The 18,661-nt window shown below is 39.0% G+C and overlaps 1 protein-coding gene across 1 annotated transcript in view; it reads left to right on the top strand.

Annotated features, from left to right (window-relative positions):
* The window catches only part of SMS (spermine synthase), a 35,542-nt gene extending 20,460 nt beyond the window's left edge, over positions 1 to 15,082 (top strand). Inside the window, exons 9-10 of the mRNA XM_010084661.1 lie at positions 11,337 to 11,452; positions 14,529 to 15,082. Coding sequence (XP_010082963.1) covers positions 11,337 to 11,452; positions 14,529 to 14,571 — 159 coding nt within the window. The 3' untranslated portion in view covers positions 14,572 to 15,082. The remainder of the gene's footprint in view (positions 1 to 11,336; positions 11,453 to 14,528) is intronic.
* The last annotated feature ends 3,579 nt before the right edge of the window (positions 15,083 to 18,661 follow it).

Here is an 18,661-nt window from a genome sequence, read left to right as displayed (position 1 = left end):
CTGCCCATTTGATGGTCCTTGTAGCCTCTTCTCAGTTGAGCCTGATTTAAAAACAAAAACAGAAAACCCCCCGAAAACTCGGTAGTTTGGTCATAGTCAGAACAGACTTTCGGGGTGCTTTAAATAAAATCAGCTGTCCATAACTTTCTTTAAATTAGGTTTTGAATTAAACTAATTGAAGCTGGATATCCAAAGGATTGGGTTAGGCTGTGGAGAAGCTCTAACATGACCCCAACTGACTTTGGTAGCTGAGCTTAGTCACACACTGGGAACTCATAAATGGTTTTGAATGCTGTGATGTGTAAGCTGTTAAATGCCAGGGTTTTTTGGCTCTGTGTATTAACGTTGGAAATTTAAATTACTTTTGTTCCAACTGTCTACTTCCAGGGTGCTTATCTTAGGTAGCAGGCTGTACTTAACTTGCTGCAGGAATCACGTGCCTTTTAAGGCATTGGTGTTTTTAAAATCCAGGACTTTGTGTGGCCCCCCCCACCCCTAGATTTTTTTTCAGCTGTGCTTTGGTTTTCTCTAAAATCCAGTTGCCAGCTGGGTTAAATGATGACAATATGTTAAATACTGTCGAAAAAAGCAACCAGGGGAATGTCCACCTACTTGTTAGATCCTGACCTTTGCTATGATGAGGAAATACCTCATAGGAAAGATGCTGCAAAAGTATCATTGTCCTGTTGGCTACTGGCCAATAGCTATGGTTGCTCTTCTGCCTTGGCATTATGATGTACTAATGTTCACAACTTTGTCCTCTGTAGTTTGTGGCCTGTCCCCTGATAGCTTTACTTGCAGAGATTGCCTTGTGCATCTTGTTAGAATGTATTTTTTTTTTTTTTATTTCAATGCTCAAGAAATGCTTTACCCAAATGTGGAATTCTGTTCACAGAATGCCAGCCTTTCATATACTGTATTGATGCCTGACTCTCTAAATGCCAGTGCTGGGAAGAATAAATGGAAGTGCTCATCACCTCTTCATTGAGCTCTGCACAGATTTTGAAAAACATTCTCTTCAGCACATTAGTTGATTTTGAGGTGCTTTACAGCAGACAGCATAACTACACCTTCCTGCTATTTCTGGGAGGAAACTGCTACAAGTACTGTTCAGGACTGCTGTCAGCAGACAGGGTCTAGAGCTGTCTAACTGCAGAACTCCAGAGTCCAGAGAAGCATTGGCTGAAAAAGTCTTAAAAATAGTTAGGGGTGTTCTGGAAATAAAAGGAATTGCTAGTAGGTTGGTAACATGGGAGCAACACAAATAATAAAGGCAGGCCTTGCAGTGCTAAAAGAAAATAGTCATGCACCTTAGGCTGCAGCATATCCTCTTCTTCTCCCATTCAGGATGCTTTCCTGTAGAGTTCTGTTGTTTGCAGCCTAATTGTGAATTAAGTGAGACTTTTGTTGTGGCACTCTGATGTAGCTCTGAACTTTCAGAATTTTTTTGTGTCTCTTAGTGTTAATGTTTAATAATTTCATGTGCATTAGCTAGGAAAAAAGTTCCTAATATCCTACTATTACATAATGGTGTTTTCAGTTAATTGACTTAAACCAAGTTAATCAAAAAGCTTCAGTGCACAGAGTATCTGGTTTTTACATAACTGCATTGTGCAGATGGCATGATGCCTTCTCTTTTCATTGGCAGGAGATGACAACATGAATGGTGTCATTGCTGTACTTGGCTGTGAGTCTTTGTCTGGTGCTGCACAGTTGATGGGTTGCCTAAAGAATATTGGCAAGCCAATGTGATTTTGATTAGATCTTGCAGGCCTTAATGCAAGTAGTGTATTTTTACGATGGTACATGCATTACCAACAAAAGAAAAATTTTGAGAAAATTTGATGTTTATAGCTTCCTTTGATTCATAAGCTTTATTTCAGTGAAGACCAAAGTGAATTAAGAATGGGGCATGCACCCTGACCCAAGAGATAAGAAGTGCTTCTGGGGCTGTTCAGTGTTTATATGCATTTGCTCATTTTTTTTCAAAAACAAAACTTCCTGGGAATGCTTAATAAAAGCAATTAATCCTGATGTACGTAGAACTGCACTTATGTCAAGCTGACAAGAAGAAGTTAAGTTTCACTGACTGATCTGTTAACACATCATTATGAAATCACATTTTCATGTGGGATGACTTCTGTTTGCAGCTTACCTCATGAACATACATTGGACATAGTTTTGTGCAGCTAAAATAGTATTTGTGCTTGTCAGCAGTCTGTCTTCCCACTGGACGCTCATGCCTGTAGTATGTACTACAGCATTTACAGGTCATAAATTGCTTTGAGTTTTTCTTAATATAATTCTTTCTCAAGTGTGACATGCCATGCATAGCTTTCTTTCCCAGACCTGTGTGCCTGACTTGACATCTTGCCAAAAGCAGCCAGGCAATGAGAAGTTCTGATGCAAAGCCAGCAAAAAATCCGAGGGCAGTTCTGGTAATTTCATGAGTGTGCCAGATCTGAGCTCTGAAAGCAAAATATAATATAACAAGAAGTTATACAGTATGGAGAAGACTAAGAGGAGACTTTTTTTTTAACTTTAGCAGAAGTCAGACACAATAACTGTATAAAGGAGAAGTGAGATGTAAAAGTGGAGGTGTGGTGGGTTTTGGTGGGAGTTTTTGGCTAGGTGTTTCTAAGCAAGTCATTAGTGTTTTCATAGGTTTGGTAATCAGCTGTGAAATATGGGAGTATATTATTCACACTGATTAAAAATTAGGTAAAAGCTACCTTTTTCTAGAGAAATGTAATTTATCTAGGTATGCTTATCATTTGAGAGTATAAAATTTTTTTTTTTTGCATGCTACTAAAACACACTTGGTTGTTCCCTTGGGATGCCATGGTGATTGTCAAAGCAGTCTCCAAGTGCTAAAGCAGAATATCCTCTCACCACTAGGTGGAGACTGATAACTAATATTGTCTGGCAGTTCATTAACAATTATAGAGAGATGCTGCCTGTGAAAGATTTTTCAGGCTATGTATTTATATTCCCAGGGGATGCAAGAACACGTGGCCAGTTTTAGGCTGAAGGAGGGACTTTTTGCTTGTTTCAGCTCTGGAAAGGTAGAGAGGGCAGTTTATAGATCTCATTCTCTGCTGCTATAAGTTTGTGCTTTAATATATTGGGGGAAAACTCCTCTATACTTGCTCTGTGCTTCTACAAATAGTAATCGCAATAAGAACAAAAATTTATTTGTACGTGTAGCAGCCTTGCTTTTCATGTCCTTGCTTTTTTTAGCTGCATCATCAGTATTGAGAATCTTGCAGCCTACACAGGACCTGGACAAAGAGAGGTGAGCTTTAGGCAGAACTTCCAGCCCTGTGTTTAAGACTTGAGGCTTATTTGCAAAAACTTATTGTTGAACATAATCCCGTTACTCTCATGCTTAAGGGTCTCAACAGCTGTGAAAGTATGCTATCTAAAATGCAGATACTGATTGTAAGGTTGTCTCTGTGTGTCAGTGGATTATGTGTAGCTATGAAAATGCCTTTTTCTGTGCTAAATTTTTGCTGTCTAGTCCTTTGAGGTTGAGCAGGCTATCATTTTCAGCCTGTTTATGAAGTGGAACCTCTTAAAAATACCTCTGAACAGGAATTTGCTCCTTCCTAGTCTGAGTCATCCAGCCCAGGCAGGATAGAAACTATCTCAGACCACTCACAGGTTTGGGTTCCAGTAAACAGCACTAACTAACCACTGGTGCCAGGGATCAGATGTCTCCCACACGTATGCAGACCTTCACCAAGCTGTTGCTTCCTGTCCACTCTCTAATACAGCATAGCCCTGCCCTTTAAATATCCAGACCACTCTGACGTTGCTCCATAGTTACCCTCCTTTTTTTGGCTGCTGTGTGGGTTTTCTAATTAGCAGTTTCAAAGAGGGAACAAGGTTCTCCTTGACTGCAATGTGAAAGGAGGCTGGAAGATTGGATGCTTGTCCCTGTGTGAGCCTGTGTGATTTCTTGGCAGTTTGGGAGTCTTTAAGGGACAGACACTTCACTCCCGTGTGTTCCTGAGAGTTCAGTTTTAAATTAATTAATTGTTTGTCTAGTCAGGTTTGACTCCATTATCTCCTTAAAAGCCATCCCTGTCACCAGAAACTCAAACTGAGCTTTGATGCTAGGTATTTCATGTTCTTTGTATCTCATTTCTTCTTGGTCAGTCTGAAGTGAGGAAGGGGGGGGAGGCAACAAACAACCCACAAATCAACAGAAACCACACACACAAAAACCCCAAACCAGAACCCAGAAAAAAAAGCCCCAAAAAACTTGGCCATGTTGAACTCTAGCACTTGTCATTACAAAAGAAAAATAGAAAACTGTGTTAAATTAAAAATAAAAATTAAAACTTCTCTAATCTACTGTCACAAAAGGGATATCCAGTAGCAATGAAAGTAGGATAAGACGTAAAAACAATGTGTAAGAAATGGGCAAGTGTGGAAGGGGACCCTTCAATTTGTTTTCAAGTCATTAGTTTACTTTCGAAGGTTGGAGGAAGGACAGTGGCCTAAGTTCAGGCTATAACCAGTTGATGAACACATGGCCTTTATAGGAGGGTAAAGTTAATTTGAACTTAGAGGGTTAACTTAAACAAATTACGTTATTTACTGCTTATTTTAAGGAATAGTTTTTATTGTCTGCTTGGAACTGTGTTTCTTGTTTAAATTTGTTGTGTGTAATGCTGTAGAAACCTGAAAACTAAACTCATAGTGCAAGAGAATGCATGCCTTAAGAAAGCCCAGGGGAACTGGTGTTGGGAGACAGGCATGAGCTGTCGAAGTGTGTGTAAGCAGTGAGCAGACTCAGAATATGGAGGCTGTGAAGCAGTTCAAGAATCCTTAGTCTTAAGGTCTTATAAATACAGGTTGCTTAATCTCAAAATTTAAAAGTACCTTGAATGCTTTTGTATCAGAATGAGGCTTGTTAAGGAGAAAAAAAAAAAAAAACAACTTTAGCATTCCCCTCATAGGATCACAGAATGGTTTGGGTTAGAAGGGACCTTAAAGATTGAGTTCCAACCCCCCTGCCATGGGCAGAGACACCTCCCACTAGACCAGGTTGCTCAAAGCCTCATCCAGCCTGGCCTTGAACACCTCCAGGGATGGGGCATCCACAGCTTCCCTGGGCAACCTATTCCAGTGTCTCACCACCCTCACAGTAAAGAATTTCCTCCTAATATCTAGTCTACATCAGCCCTCTTCCAGTTTAAATCCATTGCCTGTCATCCTGTCACTACATGCCCTTTTAAATAGACCCTCCCCAGCTTTCCTGTAGGCCCCCTGGAGCCTTTTCTTCTCCAGTCTGAACAACCGCAGCTCTCTCAGCCTGTCCTCACAGGGGATGTGTTCCAGCCCTCTGATCATCTTTATGGCCCTCCTCTGGACCTACTCCAACAGCTCAACATCCTTCTTGTGTTGGGGAGCCCAGAGCTGCACACAGGTGGAATCTCACAAGAGCAGAGCAGAGGGGCAGAATCACCTCCCTCAACCTGCTGGTCACACTTCTCTTGATGCAGACCGGGATCCTGTAGCCTTCTGGGCCGCAAGCACACACTGCTGGCTCATGTTCAGTTTTTCATCAACCAACACCCCCAAGTCCTTCTCCTCAGGGCTGCTCTCAATCCATTCTCCTCCCAGCCTGTATTAATGCTTGGGATTGCATGGACCCACGTGCAGGACCTTGCACTTGGCCTGGTTGAACTTCATGAGGTTGGCATGGGCCCACCTCTCAAGCCTGTCCAGGTCCCTCTGGACGGTAGCCCTTCCCTCAGGCATATCAACTGCAGCACACAGCTTGGTGTTGTCCCCAAACTTGCTGAGGGTGCGCTCGATCCTACTGTCCATTTCACTGATAAAGATGTTAAATAGCACCGGACCAAGTACTGATCCCTGAGGAATGCCACTCATCACTGGTCTCCATTCAGACTCTGAGCCGTTGACTACAACTCTCTGACTGTGACCATCCAACCAATTCCTTATCCAGGAGGTGATCCATCCATCAAATCCATGTGTTTTCTAATTTGGCTACCAGGATGTTGTGCGGGACAGTGTCAAACACTTTGCGGAAGTCCAAGTGGATGACATCAGTTGCTCTTCCTTTGTCCACTATTGCTGTAACTCCATTGTAAAAGGCTACCAGGTTTGTGAGGCACTATTTGCCCTTGGTGAAGCCATGCTGGTTACCAGTCACCTCTCCTTCATTTTCCATGTGCCTTAGTAGAGCCTTCAGGAGGATCTGTTCTATGATCTTGCCAGGCACAGAGGTGAGACTGACTGGCTTGTAGTTCCCTGGGTCTTCTTTTCTACCCTTCTTGAAAATGGAGGTTATGTTTCCCCTTTTCCAGTCAGTGGGAACTTCACCAGACTGTCATGACCTTTCAAATATGATGGTTAACGGTTTGGCAAGTTCATCTGCCAGTTCCGTCAGGACCCATGGATGAATCTCATCAGGTCCCATGGATTTGTGCACCTTCAGGTTCTTTAGATGGTCTCGAACCTGATCTTCACTTACAGTGGGCAGATCTTCCGTGTCCCAGTTCTTACCTTCACTTTCTGCAACTTGGGTGGTGTGGCCAGGGCCCTTGCTGGTGAAGACCAAGGCAAAGAAGTCATTGAGCACCTCAGCCTTCTCCGAATTCCTCTTGGCCAGGTCTCCAGTTTCCTTCCAGAGAGGGCCCACATCTTCCGTAGTCTTCCTTTTATCACTGATATACTTGTAGAAGTTCTTCTTGTTCCCCTTTATATCCCTGGCTAGATTTAATTCTATCTGGGCTTTAGCTTTCCTAACCTGATCCCTGGCTGCTCAGAGAGCCTCTTTGTATACCTCCCAGGTAACCTGTTCTTGCTTCCACTCCCTATATAATACCTTTCTGTGCCAGAATAAGTCCAAGAGCTCCTTGTTCATGGAGGCCTCCTGGCATTCTTGCCTGCCTTCCTCTTTCTTGGGATGCAATTTCTTATATGTCAAATTGTTTGACGTGGAATAAAGATTAACTAATGGGGGGTGGGCAGAGGAGTTTGATAAGGTTTTTGTGTATGTTGAAAATTGAACAGTGTGGGAGAAAAAAGAATGTCTAATTTTTGCTTCTTTCCCTTTGAAAAAGTATAACTGATGAATCATCAGCTTTAAGCCTTGCTAAACATTGTTCAATATTACTTATTGTTTGAGTATATGATGGTTGTTCAGAACAAACAATGTATTGCTCTACCACATAACTTTTTATTGGATGAGGGGAGTTAAAATGAACACAGGTTATTAGACTGATCACTGTATTGTATTCTGGGCTTGGTTCCCTGTGTCATATTTTAGTGATACAAGAACTAACTGACATCGTTATCAACACTGTAGTCTTAGTTGATAAAGCTGGTCACTTCTTACAGAAAGGTGTTAATAATAATTATTTTTTTCAGTAACTTTTTGCTTTATTGAAATAAGTTATAAGTTTTGTAGATTTGATTTTTTGAATTCTTAGCTTTTTGTTGATTAAAACCAAATAACTAGAAAAAAAATTCTAACTGTGCAGAATTATAAAGTCCTGTGCTATGTCTCCAGAAGGAGAGGTTAATAGAACAGCCGGGTGGGATGTCTGAACTTTTAGGTAAGATCTTGATTTTGAGATGGGGGAGTTGTGGATTTGAAAGATAAAAATTGCTTATTGGCATGTTTCATTGTTCCTGTAATTTGTTCTCCACACTGTCTGCAGTGATTTGTCTGTTTCTGGAGAAGGGAGAAAGGATGAAATGCTGAAGCGACAGGCTGGGAAACTGTGGATACTTTTATCTCATTGTGTATCCTATTAAACTTCCTCCGTAATAGTGGTATGCACCATAAACTGCCTAGCAATGTTTTCTATTTATGACTCAAATTACTCACACAGGTCGTTTTGTAGTTTTCTTTTGCATTCAGTTTGGTGTTGAAACAAAATCATATGTTTGGTAAAGTGTGGCTGAACCAAATAATTGCTACAGTGCCCTGGAAATAGTGGGTTACTAAACAAGTAGTCTGTTTATTGTTGTGCTTTGTGCAGTTGTGCTCAGTTGGTGTTCATCTCTACCTTTTTACAAACTTCTTTCGTTTCTGATACCCAAACCCAAATATGATGTATTCAATATAAAGCATGCCATCTTCCTTTACCAAATAAACAAGTACACGTTTGTTCGTGGTATTTGATCAAAATGATAATTGGACACATTTTATGCAAACTCTTTTGAAAGAGAGCTTTCAAGAATATGATTTTTTAAAAAAGATGTCTTGTATAAGATTAAGTTCAGGTCTTGTATAAGATTAAGTTCAGGTTTTCTTTTCCACTTGTGAAAACCTGAACACAGTCCAAAAAATTCATTGAGTGTGATGCAGAAATTTCAGAGGAAGAATGGTAGGATGAAGTTTCTTTTCTCTTCCTCTGGAAATATAAATGTTTTAAATACATTGTAAAAAAAAAAAAATCCTACCCATAAAAATAAGTAGAAAAATAGTGTAAATCCTGAAGTCAGAATGTGCATTATACACTTTGCTTCTAGCTATCATCTACATAGAAAAAACAACGTAGATGGAGCTGTTTAGACATACTGATTTTCAGTAAGATCTCTGCTTGTTTTGGTGCCTGCCCATTCATTGTACATTGGTTTTAAGAGCACAGGTAGTTTTTATTGGTCAAACTCATCTTAGTTCCTTGCTTTGTGAAAATTAACTTTCAGTCATGTCTGTGTGCACTTGATTATTTTAAAACCATTTTTAAAGATTTGGGAGCACCAAAAAGCACAAGTTAAACAGTAAAACTTTCTTAAAAACTGTACTCTTGAAGTAAAAAGCTTCACAATGTGTTAGCAGATGAACGCAGGTGTGTGAAACATAGGTAGCGCGGACATTTTGGAAGTGTTGAATAAATCCTTTGTTCTTGGGATCCTATAGAACTTGACCTTCATTTCAAGTTAGAGGTCTATGAAATATTGAATAAGCTGTGACTGTAGGAGAGCTACAGTTTTTAATTAGATCTACCTTTTTTCTTAGTTGAGCCATCTGTATTCTTTCAGAGTCAGGTGCAAGCTGCACACGTTATCTAAGGGCAGGAAGGGACAAGATACCTCATTTAGTTCTTAAAAAAAAAAACAACCCCAAACCAAATTATGTGTGTGTGCATGTGCAAACATTTCCAGAAGTCATTCAGAGCAGAGGGAAGATACTGCCATTCCACAGGTGGAGCATATTGCTTTAGGCTTGCTTGTTGTCTCTTTCTTACTAAGTTCAGGACTTTTAAAGATCAAAGGCAGTACTCTGTTCAGAAGTGCTTATGCTGGAAGGCTTTTGGCCTGTCCAGTCATGAACAGAGAGAGTCATCTAGAAACCAAGAAACTGTCTGTATTAGCAAATGACTGTTTCTTTCCTCTTTTTTTTTTTGATGTGACTAGACCTTTTCCTGTCTAATGCATATACTTGAATCATCAAGACCACTGTTCTTGTGATCCAAGATAAATAGCAAACTTTTGTGCCTCAGGTATGGGACTTCTGTGCCATCATTTAGTGGGACTTCGTTTGGCTCATGTGCTAGGTTACTGGAAACTGTGTATTCATTAACATGAAATTTCCCTTTTTTGTTGGGTTTTTTTTTGTCTTCCGTGGTAAACATTGTTCCTCCACTAGAAGTGGTAAAATGTGTAGGAAAGCAGAGGGGTTTTATGTTGAAAGTAACTCTGGAGGAATGCTAGTTAATGCTTCTATTTCTACTGATTAGAAATCGTGGAAAGTACACTTTGTGCTAGGTCAAGGTAAAAGGCATTTATACTATAAGCTAGCAAACCCAACCATTAGAGAAGGATGGGGACATCTCCTGAAGATGTCTCATCCTGCCCCACATGTGACCAGATATGCACATGCTGTGTGGTCAGGGTAGTTTCATTGTCTTAACTTGCTGTTTGTGTGTAATGTGCAGAATGGTTGGGCATCATGTTTGGGGCCTCTTAGCCAAAGTTTCCTTATGAAGCTGGTGGAGGTAGAAGATGACAAATAATTCGGCTGTCAGTGTGCCAAGGATCATTAACATCTTCTCCCCCTTGACCAAAATCACAATGTTTTTTCTCTATGCTATGCCACAGCAACAGTACATTCATATTTGATGGGTCTCTGTTCATTGTCTTGTACCTGGAAAACAAATGCTGAGTAATTTGTAGACCGTGCAGTGGTGAATATGTTCAACTTTACTCCATTTTAAATTAGTGTCCAAGTAACGTGTATTTGCCACACTCTTCTTAAGATCATTCTATTTAAGGTCATAAAGTATCAGCTAGCCTACTCAGTTATGTAGGCAAGAAACCTGACAAGTTTTTTTCTTAGACTTGCACAACTTACTTGTTTTGCATTGGCTAGTCTCTGTTTGGTTTGGTGTTCTATGGGCTTACCATTGTTGCTAAATTTCCATATCTGTTATGGATATGGACGGTCACTTTTCTAATTAGAACTTTCTCTATATGAGCATCCCAGGTGTATGTTGCAGTATTAATACTTAGCTTTGGACAAGGTTGTGCTTGGAATGAGGAGTTGTTTTGGTTTGGTGCTGTGTTGTGGTGTGGTGGTTGTTTTTTTTTAAATTCCTTACATTTGTAGTCCTTGATGTGTTTGTGTTCCCAGAATTATTCATTTGGGTAATATTTGTTTGTCTGGGAAGAAATGCTGTGAATTCAGTGTGTCTGATATTTCACTGATTTTTATTTTGTTCAGAAAAGGATGCAACTCATGTGAGAAGATATAATACTTGCGTCCAAGAAAAATTGTTGTAGGAATTGCGTCCTTTTCAGAAGCATGATACACAGAAACTCAAGACACAACCTACACCCGCAGAACTTCTGTATAATCTGATATATTTTGTCATAATTCTCTGTAGAAGAATCTGTTTAAAATGAGTAGGTTATAGGGTTTTTTATAGTACATTTAAATGTTGTAAGACCTAGGCGATGTTAAATAATTGAAGAAATCTGGATGTTGTAATACTGTTTACTAATATATTTAGGCAATCATAAAGAAAATGGTTATTGAGTAGGTGTTTTTGATAAACAACACATGGTGGTCTGTTTTAACTGGAAACCCTAATGTAATGGTTGCTTCTGCTAATGGGAGGATAGATAAATCCCCCCATACTTACCCTTTCTTGAAAAGATACAAATTGTTGTTTGCTGTAGGCAGAATGAAGACAAGCTGTTCAGTATTTGCCTTGTAAATATTAAGAACAGCATGTATCTGGTTCTGAAGTATGTGGAAGCCTTGCATTAATGTCAAAATGTATATATTCATCTGCAATTTTGCTTATTTGTTTGATTGTAACTGGGGCTTTTCTTTTTTTCTTCAGGGAAACTGTATCAATCTGACTGATGCCTTGACTCTGTATGAAGAACAGCTTAGCAGGCTTTACTGTCCTGTGGAGTTTTCAAAAGAAACTGTGTGTGTTCCCTCCTACATGGAATTGTATCCTTAAAGACTGAAAAAGCGTGGAGAGTGTGTATAAATAAATCAAGCAAGCTTAGATTGCTTGGTGGTAACGAACTCAAGTGCAAGAAGGCAGTTCTAGTTTAAACACTTCTGATGTTTTTTCATAGTAAGTGAACTGCTGGGGTTTTATTTTGAGGATAATTGCAGGAATTATTTTTTAAAGGTGCTGTAAATTCACAGCTGGTAAAATGATCAATGCCTTTCAGAGATCAGGCTATGACTTAGTTAATATTTTTGAGTGTTTCCAAGTATATTGTTTATGTGATGTAGGATAAACTGTATGATGAGGGTAATGCTGCCTAGCGAGGCTGTATCATCTTTTTTTTTTCTCACAAAAAAACTCGAACTAACTTCATACAGATTAGCATTATCCAGATCTTTAAATAGTCTGATACATGACATACAGCTCACACTGGATTTTTAATGGGAAGAAAAAAAGTGATTCCTAACAATCATTACTAGCTAGTGTTACTGGAAAAAATGTTCCAAGTGGAGGGGTATATGCATTTCTTGGCAACATCCCATTCCTAAAAACAATCCTTCAAACTTCATTTTGTGAGCGGCAGGCAAGTTATACAAGGAGCTGGAAGTTTCAGCTTCAAGCCATTAGCTCTTAAAGGGCATTTTGATCTGCTATAGGGTGGTTCTGCTGGCTGCATTTACTTTGAGTGTTTACCACTTCTGTGTGATCTTCCAGGAAATGCTTCTGCAGGGTAATGCCTCCTGTGGCTGTCCCTCTCGTGACAGGAGAGATCTTTGAGGTTCTACTTATTCATAATACGTTAAGCATGCAAAACTGACACAGCCTTTCTTCTGTTCTTTATGTTCATTTTTCCTCCCCTCTGTCTCATCTTGATACTGTTTAGTGCTGTAGCCTGCTGTTCTGGACTCCATACTGATGGTAACAAGCTCCTGTTTCTCATTATTGTCAGCTCTCCAGTGAAACTCAGATCTGATCTTAATATTTTCAAGACAAAAAAAGAAATGAGTGAAAGAGGATATGAAGATATTTGCCCTTGTAGGTTACACTTTCAGAAAAATAGTTTTTTATTTTTGCTTTTATGACGGACAGGCCTTAATGCAACGTGTATGTGATTTGAAGTATGCATCCTTAGAAAGTCCTCTAACTACTTATTGCATTGTTTATTTGGAAGTATGAAAAATGTTTCTAAATCAATTGAGTAGGGAATGCTACTTCATTCCTTTTAAAAATACTTTTAAATGTTTTTAATAAGCTAACAGATATGAAATATTTTAGCAATACATTTATTAAAACTGGCCATTAAATAGGTATAACAGAGCTTGAAAGTGAAGGAAATGGGGCAGGCTTTATTAGTTTTATTTTTCTGAACGAATTAACAATGACATAATGGTATAGGAACAGGAATGTTAAAGGAGAAGTCATCTTGATGACTTCAGATTAGCCCAACTTGTAATTTGGCCTTGGACTTCTGATAGCCCTTTACCTGTACTTCAGGTACAGGTTATCGCCTTTCTTGAAACTTAGATTTCCACATAGAAGTATGTATCTGAATGGAAGGTTGCACCTCAATGCTGTTTCACAAGTGACTGAGATGTGAAAGCTTACAGTAGAATTGTGACAATTAATAAAAAATGAGGGTTACATTTCTTTCTGAAGAATGTGACACATTTGTGACATTCATTTAAGTGCCTGAAATCTCTTGAGCCATTGAACAAATCTTTTCACTTTTGCAAATCTTCGTTTTCATAATCTGACCAAAGTTACCTGCATGGGTACCTGAATGCAGCCAAAGTACTATGCTGGCTTATCACTTTATTGTTAACGTGTTTTACCTACTTCAAGAATTGTTATTGTCTGTAATTGTTACTTGAGATTCTTGTGTTTGCCAGTGTTGCTGGGGCAGTCATCTGAAATTCAAGTAGCTGTTGACATAAAAGCCAGCTCTCTATTTTAAACAAAGCGTATGTGTCTCTGAGGTTTCCACCAGGACCTTATGGTGAACATGGAAGCTACCATCTGGACCATGTGTGACCATGCTGTGTAAACAGAAGAGCATAAAGATATATGTGGTTTTACTAAGTTATAAATCCCAGAAATCTCTGCCTTACTGTGCAGCTGTTGCTGTAGCTCTAAAAAAGGTGATGTTCATGTCTCATTCTCCCATCTGCTTCTCTGGAAGCAGGTGGAATTACATAGCTCTGACCTCTCTCATGTGCCCAGCATGGCAAGAGACATATTGAAGATCAGTTGTCTGTCCTGCCAGCAGTACCTCAGAACTGTGACTTGAGCATAGCTTCTGTATGACTGTGCTGAAGCCGGGTCCATCTCCCCTCAGAGAAGCAGAAAAAACACTGATACAGCTGCCACGTTGCTCTGTATTTGCTTCTAGCTCAGTCTGGGCAACAGCTTTCTGAAAAGTATTTAGGTAGGTATAAAGGCAAACACTGCAGAAGCCTTTAGAGAAAAACCCAGGGAAAATTTAGATGCATCTGTTAAGTGAGCGTTCAATAGAACCCCTGTTGAGGCATTTAAGAGGCAGTAGACATTTAAATCTTTGCCCAGTAAGATACCTGGATACCTAGTGTTCAGCTATTGACATCTCAATATATTAATTTTCTCTTTGTGTCTGTGTTAGGGATTCACAAGTTAGCTAGCTGGATGTCTCTTAACCTATTCCATCTTGCTAATTTACAATGGAGAAGACTAGCAAGGGGGATCCCAACTTGGTGAACTCCCGATTTAAGTTTTGGTCACTCTTCCCAAAGTACTAGCTATTATGAACAAAGTTAACCCTGTCTCAGCTGAACCCAGGACAAGTTTGTTCAGTGATTGCAATCCAAAAAAATGCACCACCTGAATTAGAAAACATGGTTTTGCAAAGGATTTCAGTTTCAGGGAAATGTGATGCTCTTTTGAACTGCTGAGCCACTTCTGAGACTCTTACCTACCCCATCTTTATGAGCTACCAGAAGTTTTCAGAATTGAAATGTAAGTGAAAAGAACTACTTCCATTTTAACTATGTACTACAAAGTTTGCTTTTTTTTTCCTTAACTGCTTATTTTCTCCAGATGGGTATTCTACACTATTTGGAAGAAACAAACTGACATCTGAACATCAAGATTATTTGAGATTATCCTAAATGAACATGCTGCATGGAGCATACAGGCCTGCCATGTGCTGCATATTGGCATCTTGAACCTTTAAATTATATGCTGTAGATGATCCTGAAACTTAGTTCATGCTATTGATTGTGAATTCTTTAAATGTGTTTATTATTATTTTAATTTAAAAGCAAATGGAAAATGTATATTTTGATGAGCTAATGTGTTATTTTTGAAAGTCAACTTAAAGATGAATAAGCAGCAAAACTAGATAGCTGCCGAATGCACTGAACCTTTAGAATGTGATCTTTTTATTTTTTTGTAGATCTTCACAAACTGATTGATTAAAAAAAGACATCTTTAGCATTTCATCCCTGAAGGGTGGTCCCTGGAGTTTGGTTTTTTGTTGTTTATTTCCACCAGATTTTTTATCTATGGTGCTTTTTTAAGGATGGAGGGTTTTTTGTTTGATTTTTTTTAATGAACACCGTAGTGCTTCCATATAGAGAAGAAGGGCATAACTAAAAAAAAAAAGGAAAAAGTCCTCTGAAAGGATACCACAAATCCTTCATTGTAAAGGCAAGAAAGCTAGTCTTAAATTTTGTTTATTTACTCTAGTTTCAGTCATCATTGCTGTAATCTCTTCTGTAGGAAAAGAATCTCTGACCTTTCACCTCATGGAAATCTTTAGCTGATGCCCTATTGATATTTTTTTTTAATATGGATTTAACAGTAGGTTATAGAGGCACTTTGAAGTCTGTCAGCATGAAAATTAAAGCTGGTTTTCCATCCCACCATAATGGAAGAAATTGAGCTTAATGAGGTTCTTGTGGGCCTGCACTCCTCAGCCTTATGGGAAACACTAGGTTCTTGAAGGAAAGATTGCTTTAGAGGTTAAATGTGGGTGTGGTCTAGATTCATGTGCACCAGTATTGTATGTTCTGAGGCAAGCGTTTATACTTCAGTAGGGCAATGGGTCATATTGCCACAGATTGACCATGTTGTATGGGATTTGTGGTGAATTAGCTTCACTTACAGTGTAAAAGTCAGTGGAAGCTAGGTGGATTTTAGTTTTGTTCTGAAAGATAAAGCATTTTTCTTTAACTGTTTCTCATGTTCTCTGAGAAGTTATATTTTTTTAAGAATGTGCTATGTACTGGCTAAAACTTTACTTTCGGTGTTTAAAAGATCCCACTTGAAAGGAGGTAGAAAGGATATATCCATTCTGTGCATTTCTGTACATTTCCAAGACAGAATAAAAAGTGCACTATTTCCCTAAACATTCTAATGCTGAACCATATTGATTTTTTCTTCCTTTAACACCTGGTATCAACATTCTATTAGTTTTGTTGGAGAGAGTTGTGTTCCATCCCTGACCCCCCCCCCCCCCCCCCCAGCCTCGCCCAAGGTCTGTATTCTTAAATCATACGTACAGAAGAATTGTACTGTATCCCATATATATAAACTGTTCATGAAACCTGAAGAGCCTATATAGAATTCCAGAGTGATACTGGAGAACTTGCAAAAATTTGCCATTCATTTGGTGTATAATTACTTTTGTATTGTATAATTGTGCTGTTAAAATGCTTTTAGTTTGTAGAGCCAATAGAAGTATTCTTCAGTCTTATTGTTTTAAATTATTGCAGTTAATGTTAATTCTTTAATACACGTGGGGCACAGTTCTTCCATGGCCTACAGCTTGTGCATCCCTAAATACTCCAAAGAGCAGAGCCACCCTCTAAACAGGAGGAGAGAAGAGTGTTTTGCATTTCCCTGAGTGGTTTTAGCTCTGTTGTATACATCCCAGAAAATACATTGATATTGTTGCCCATAGCCTAGTAGTGACCCTTCATTTATGATACAAGACTGCAATTAGTATGTTGTATAGCTGCAAGTGAATGCAGATGTCCTATAAACAGTTAGGTGTATCCTTGACTTTGCAAGCATGAACGTTCCCACTGATTCTTAGTGTCATTACTCCTGTAAGTGAAATTAAGCACACAGGCATTCACTGGGAAGGGGTTTACAGCATATATGTTCCTGAGTGAGCTTGATAGATGTAGAAATCGACCATAACAAGTGGGGCTGGTTATTTTTTAGTGAAGAAACTTTTGAACTGGAAGATGACTTAATATGCTTGCTGGCTTGCTGTACAAAGGCTAGCACTTTTCCTCAGCGTGGCTGGACAAGGCTGCCTGAGAACAGAGCTGTTGTGTGTGCAGGGATGTTCTGTAATTGGTTCCCAGCGTGATCAGGGGACCTAAATTGTATATTGATAGGTGAGAGGCAGCAGTGCTTGCAAATCTTTCAACTGAGACAGTAAAAAGAGAGTTGGAGGAATTATGTTTTTTCTTTAAACTTTTTTAACATAGGTTTTTTAAAGTGATAGATGCAGTATAAAGCAATTCAGCAAACACTGAACATTATATTTTTTAAGTTGCTGAGTTGGTTCTGAGGAAATACATACACACTGTCAGACTTTATTTGTTGCTGTAGTGTAGGGTTTTTTTTTTTTTTTTTTTTGAAAGGAAAACAAGTCTCTGTTAGCAGTTTCCGTTTGGAAATCCCATAGCTGATGAGTTTTCCATTTGCAAGGCCAGTTGGGAAATAGCTATGATTGCTGCACTATCTATGCAAACAGTTCCCAAAATATGGTTAACGTTAGGTTTTTCTTAATTATTCTTTGCACTAAATGCTGCTTCCACCTAGAAATGTGATATAAGTATTTGAAAACTTGACTGATAGTAGTTTGTGCAAAGAGAAGACTGCTGGCGTTGTATCTACTGCATCGATGCAGCACACTTGTTAAAATAAAGGTACGCTATTATTACTTGTGTGTTTCAGTTGTTAAATACATTGTGGATTTGGTGTTAAAATGACAGAACTGATGGGTATGATGCTTACCATTGTACCTCTTCTTTCTTTTCCTTGTCACCCAACAGGCATAAAGGTACTCAATGGTCCTTTTATTGAATATCTTTTCTGTCTCAGATTAATAAATTCCATTATTTTCCATATAATATATGCTCAGATAAGGTACTCTGTACTATGGAACAGCACACTGATGTTTGAAATAGGGAGAATCACTTGAGGCTCTAGTGATCTCTGCCTGGAAAGACTTAATTTTCTGTAGAGTACTCCACATGAGAATTTGCAAGTGCAAGTGTTGGGTGTTCTGCTGAAGTGGCAAGTCAGCTTTGGGTGGCAGTGTGGCGTAAAGGCTTAGGAGAAATAAGAGACATTAAGAATGATGCAAGCTTTGGTGCAAAAGTTTAAGGAAGAGGGAGAAGGGCATGAACAGGACGGGTGCGTTGAAGTTACTGTGGGGTGTGAGTCAGAAAGAATTGTAATATCAGACAGGGAAGGAAGAATATGACTTCTAAAAGAGACTGTAGAGAGATTTCCATAATTTCCAGCTAACTGGAAAGAAGAAGTATTTACATGTGTCCTAAGTACAGTGATAGCAAAGGGCTTGGTAGTTGGGGAAAAAGAAGGAAAAGGCTTAACTTTTTGAGGAGGGAAGAAAGTCTTGCACACAGACTTTGAGGGTAGGATAAAGGGTAATTTTAGAGTGCCTACGTGCATGGCAGGGAAGATAGGTATCTCTTGCTTTATTTTCACTGTTTAGTTTGAGGTGTTGACAGCTTGCTGGAAGGAACATGACAAGGGGACAAGTAAGAAGAGTACTCAATTTCTTATTTTAATTTAGGAGGAGGAGACTGCAGATGATGTTGCTCGAGTATAATAGGAGGAAGTTGACAAACCTTGCCTACAGAGAAAAAAGGAGTATTTAGAATAATTAAAGGAGATGCTGAAGGAGCAAGTGAGAGAAGTAGTGAAGTAAGTGCAGGAGTGACTAATGATAGCATTGAGCAACATTGTGCCTTCTTGAAATGTGGGTTGCTTTAGGAAGCAAGAAGTTAGAAATGTGGAATGGGAATGGTGAAACGATGTGAAGAAGTTCATACCGTGGTTGTACATTTTAATGAACTTGAACTTCAGGGGTAGAAATAAGAGTACAAAGGAAGGAAAGAAGAGGGTGAAATGCACTTCATAATTGGAATTGTGATGAGAAGTGCTCCTGTGCAGTGTCAAGGGAA

This window comes from Pterocles gutturalis, unplaced genomic scaffold (assembly GCF_000699245.1).
Source record: "Pterocles gutturalis isolate BGI_N339 unplaced genomic scaffold, ASM69924v1 scaffold6530, whole genome shotgun sequence".
Lineage (NCBI taxonomy): Eukaryota > Metazoa > Chordata > Aves > Pterocliformes > Pteroclidae > Pterocles > Pterocles gutturalis.
The sequence above is the reverse complement of the archived record's forward strand: the minus strand, read 5'-3'. Positions and strand labels throughout refer to the sequence as shown.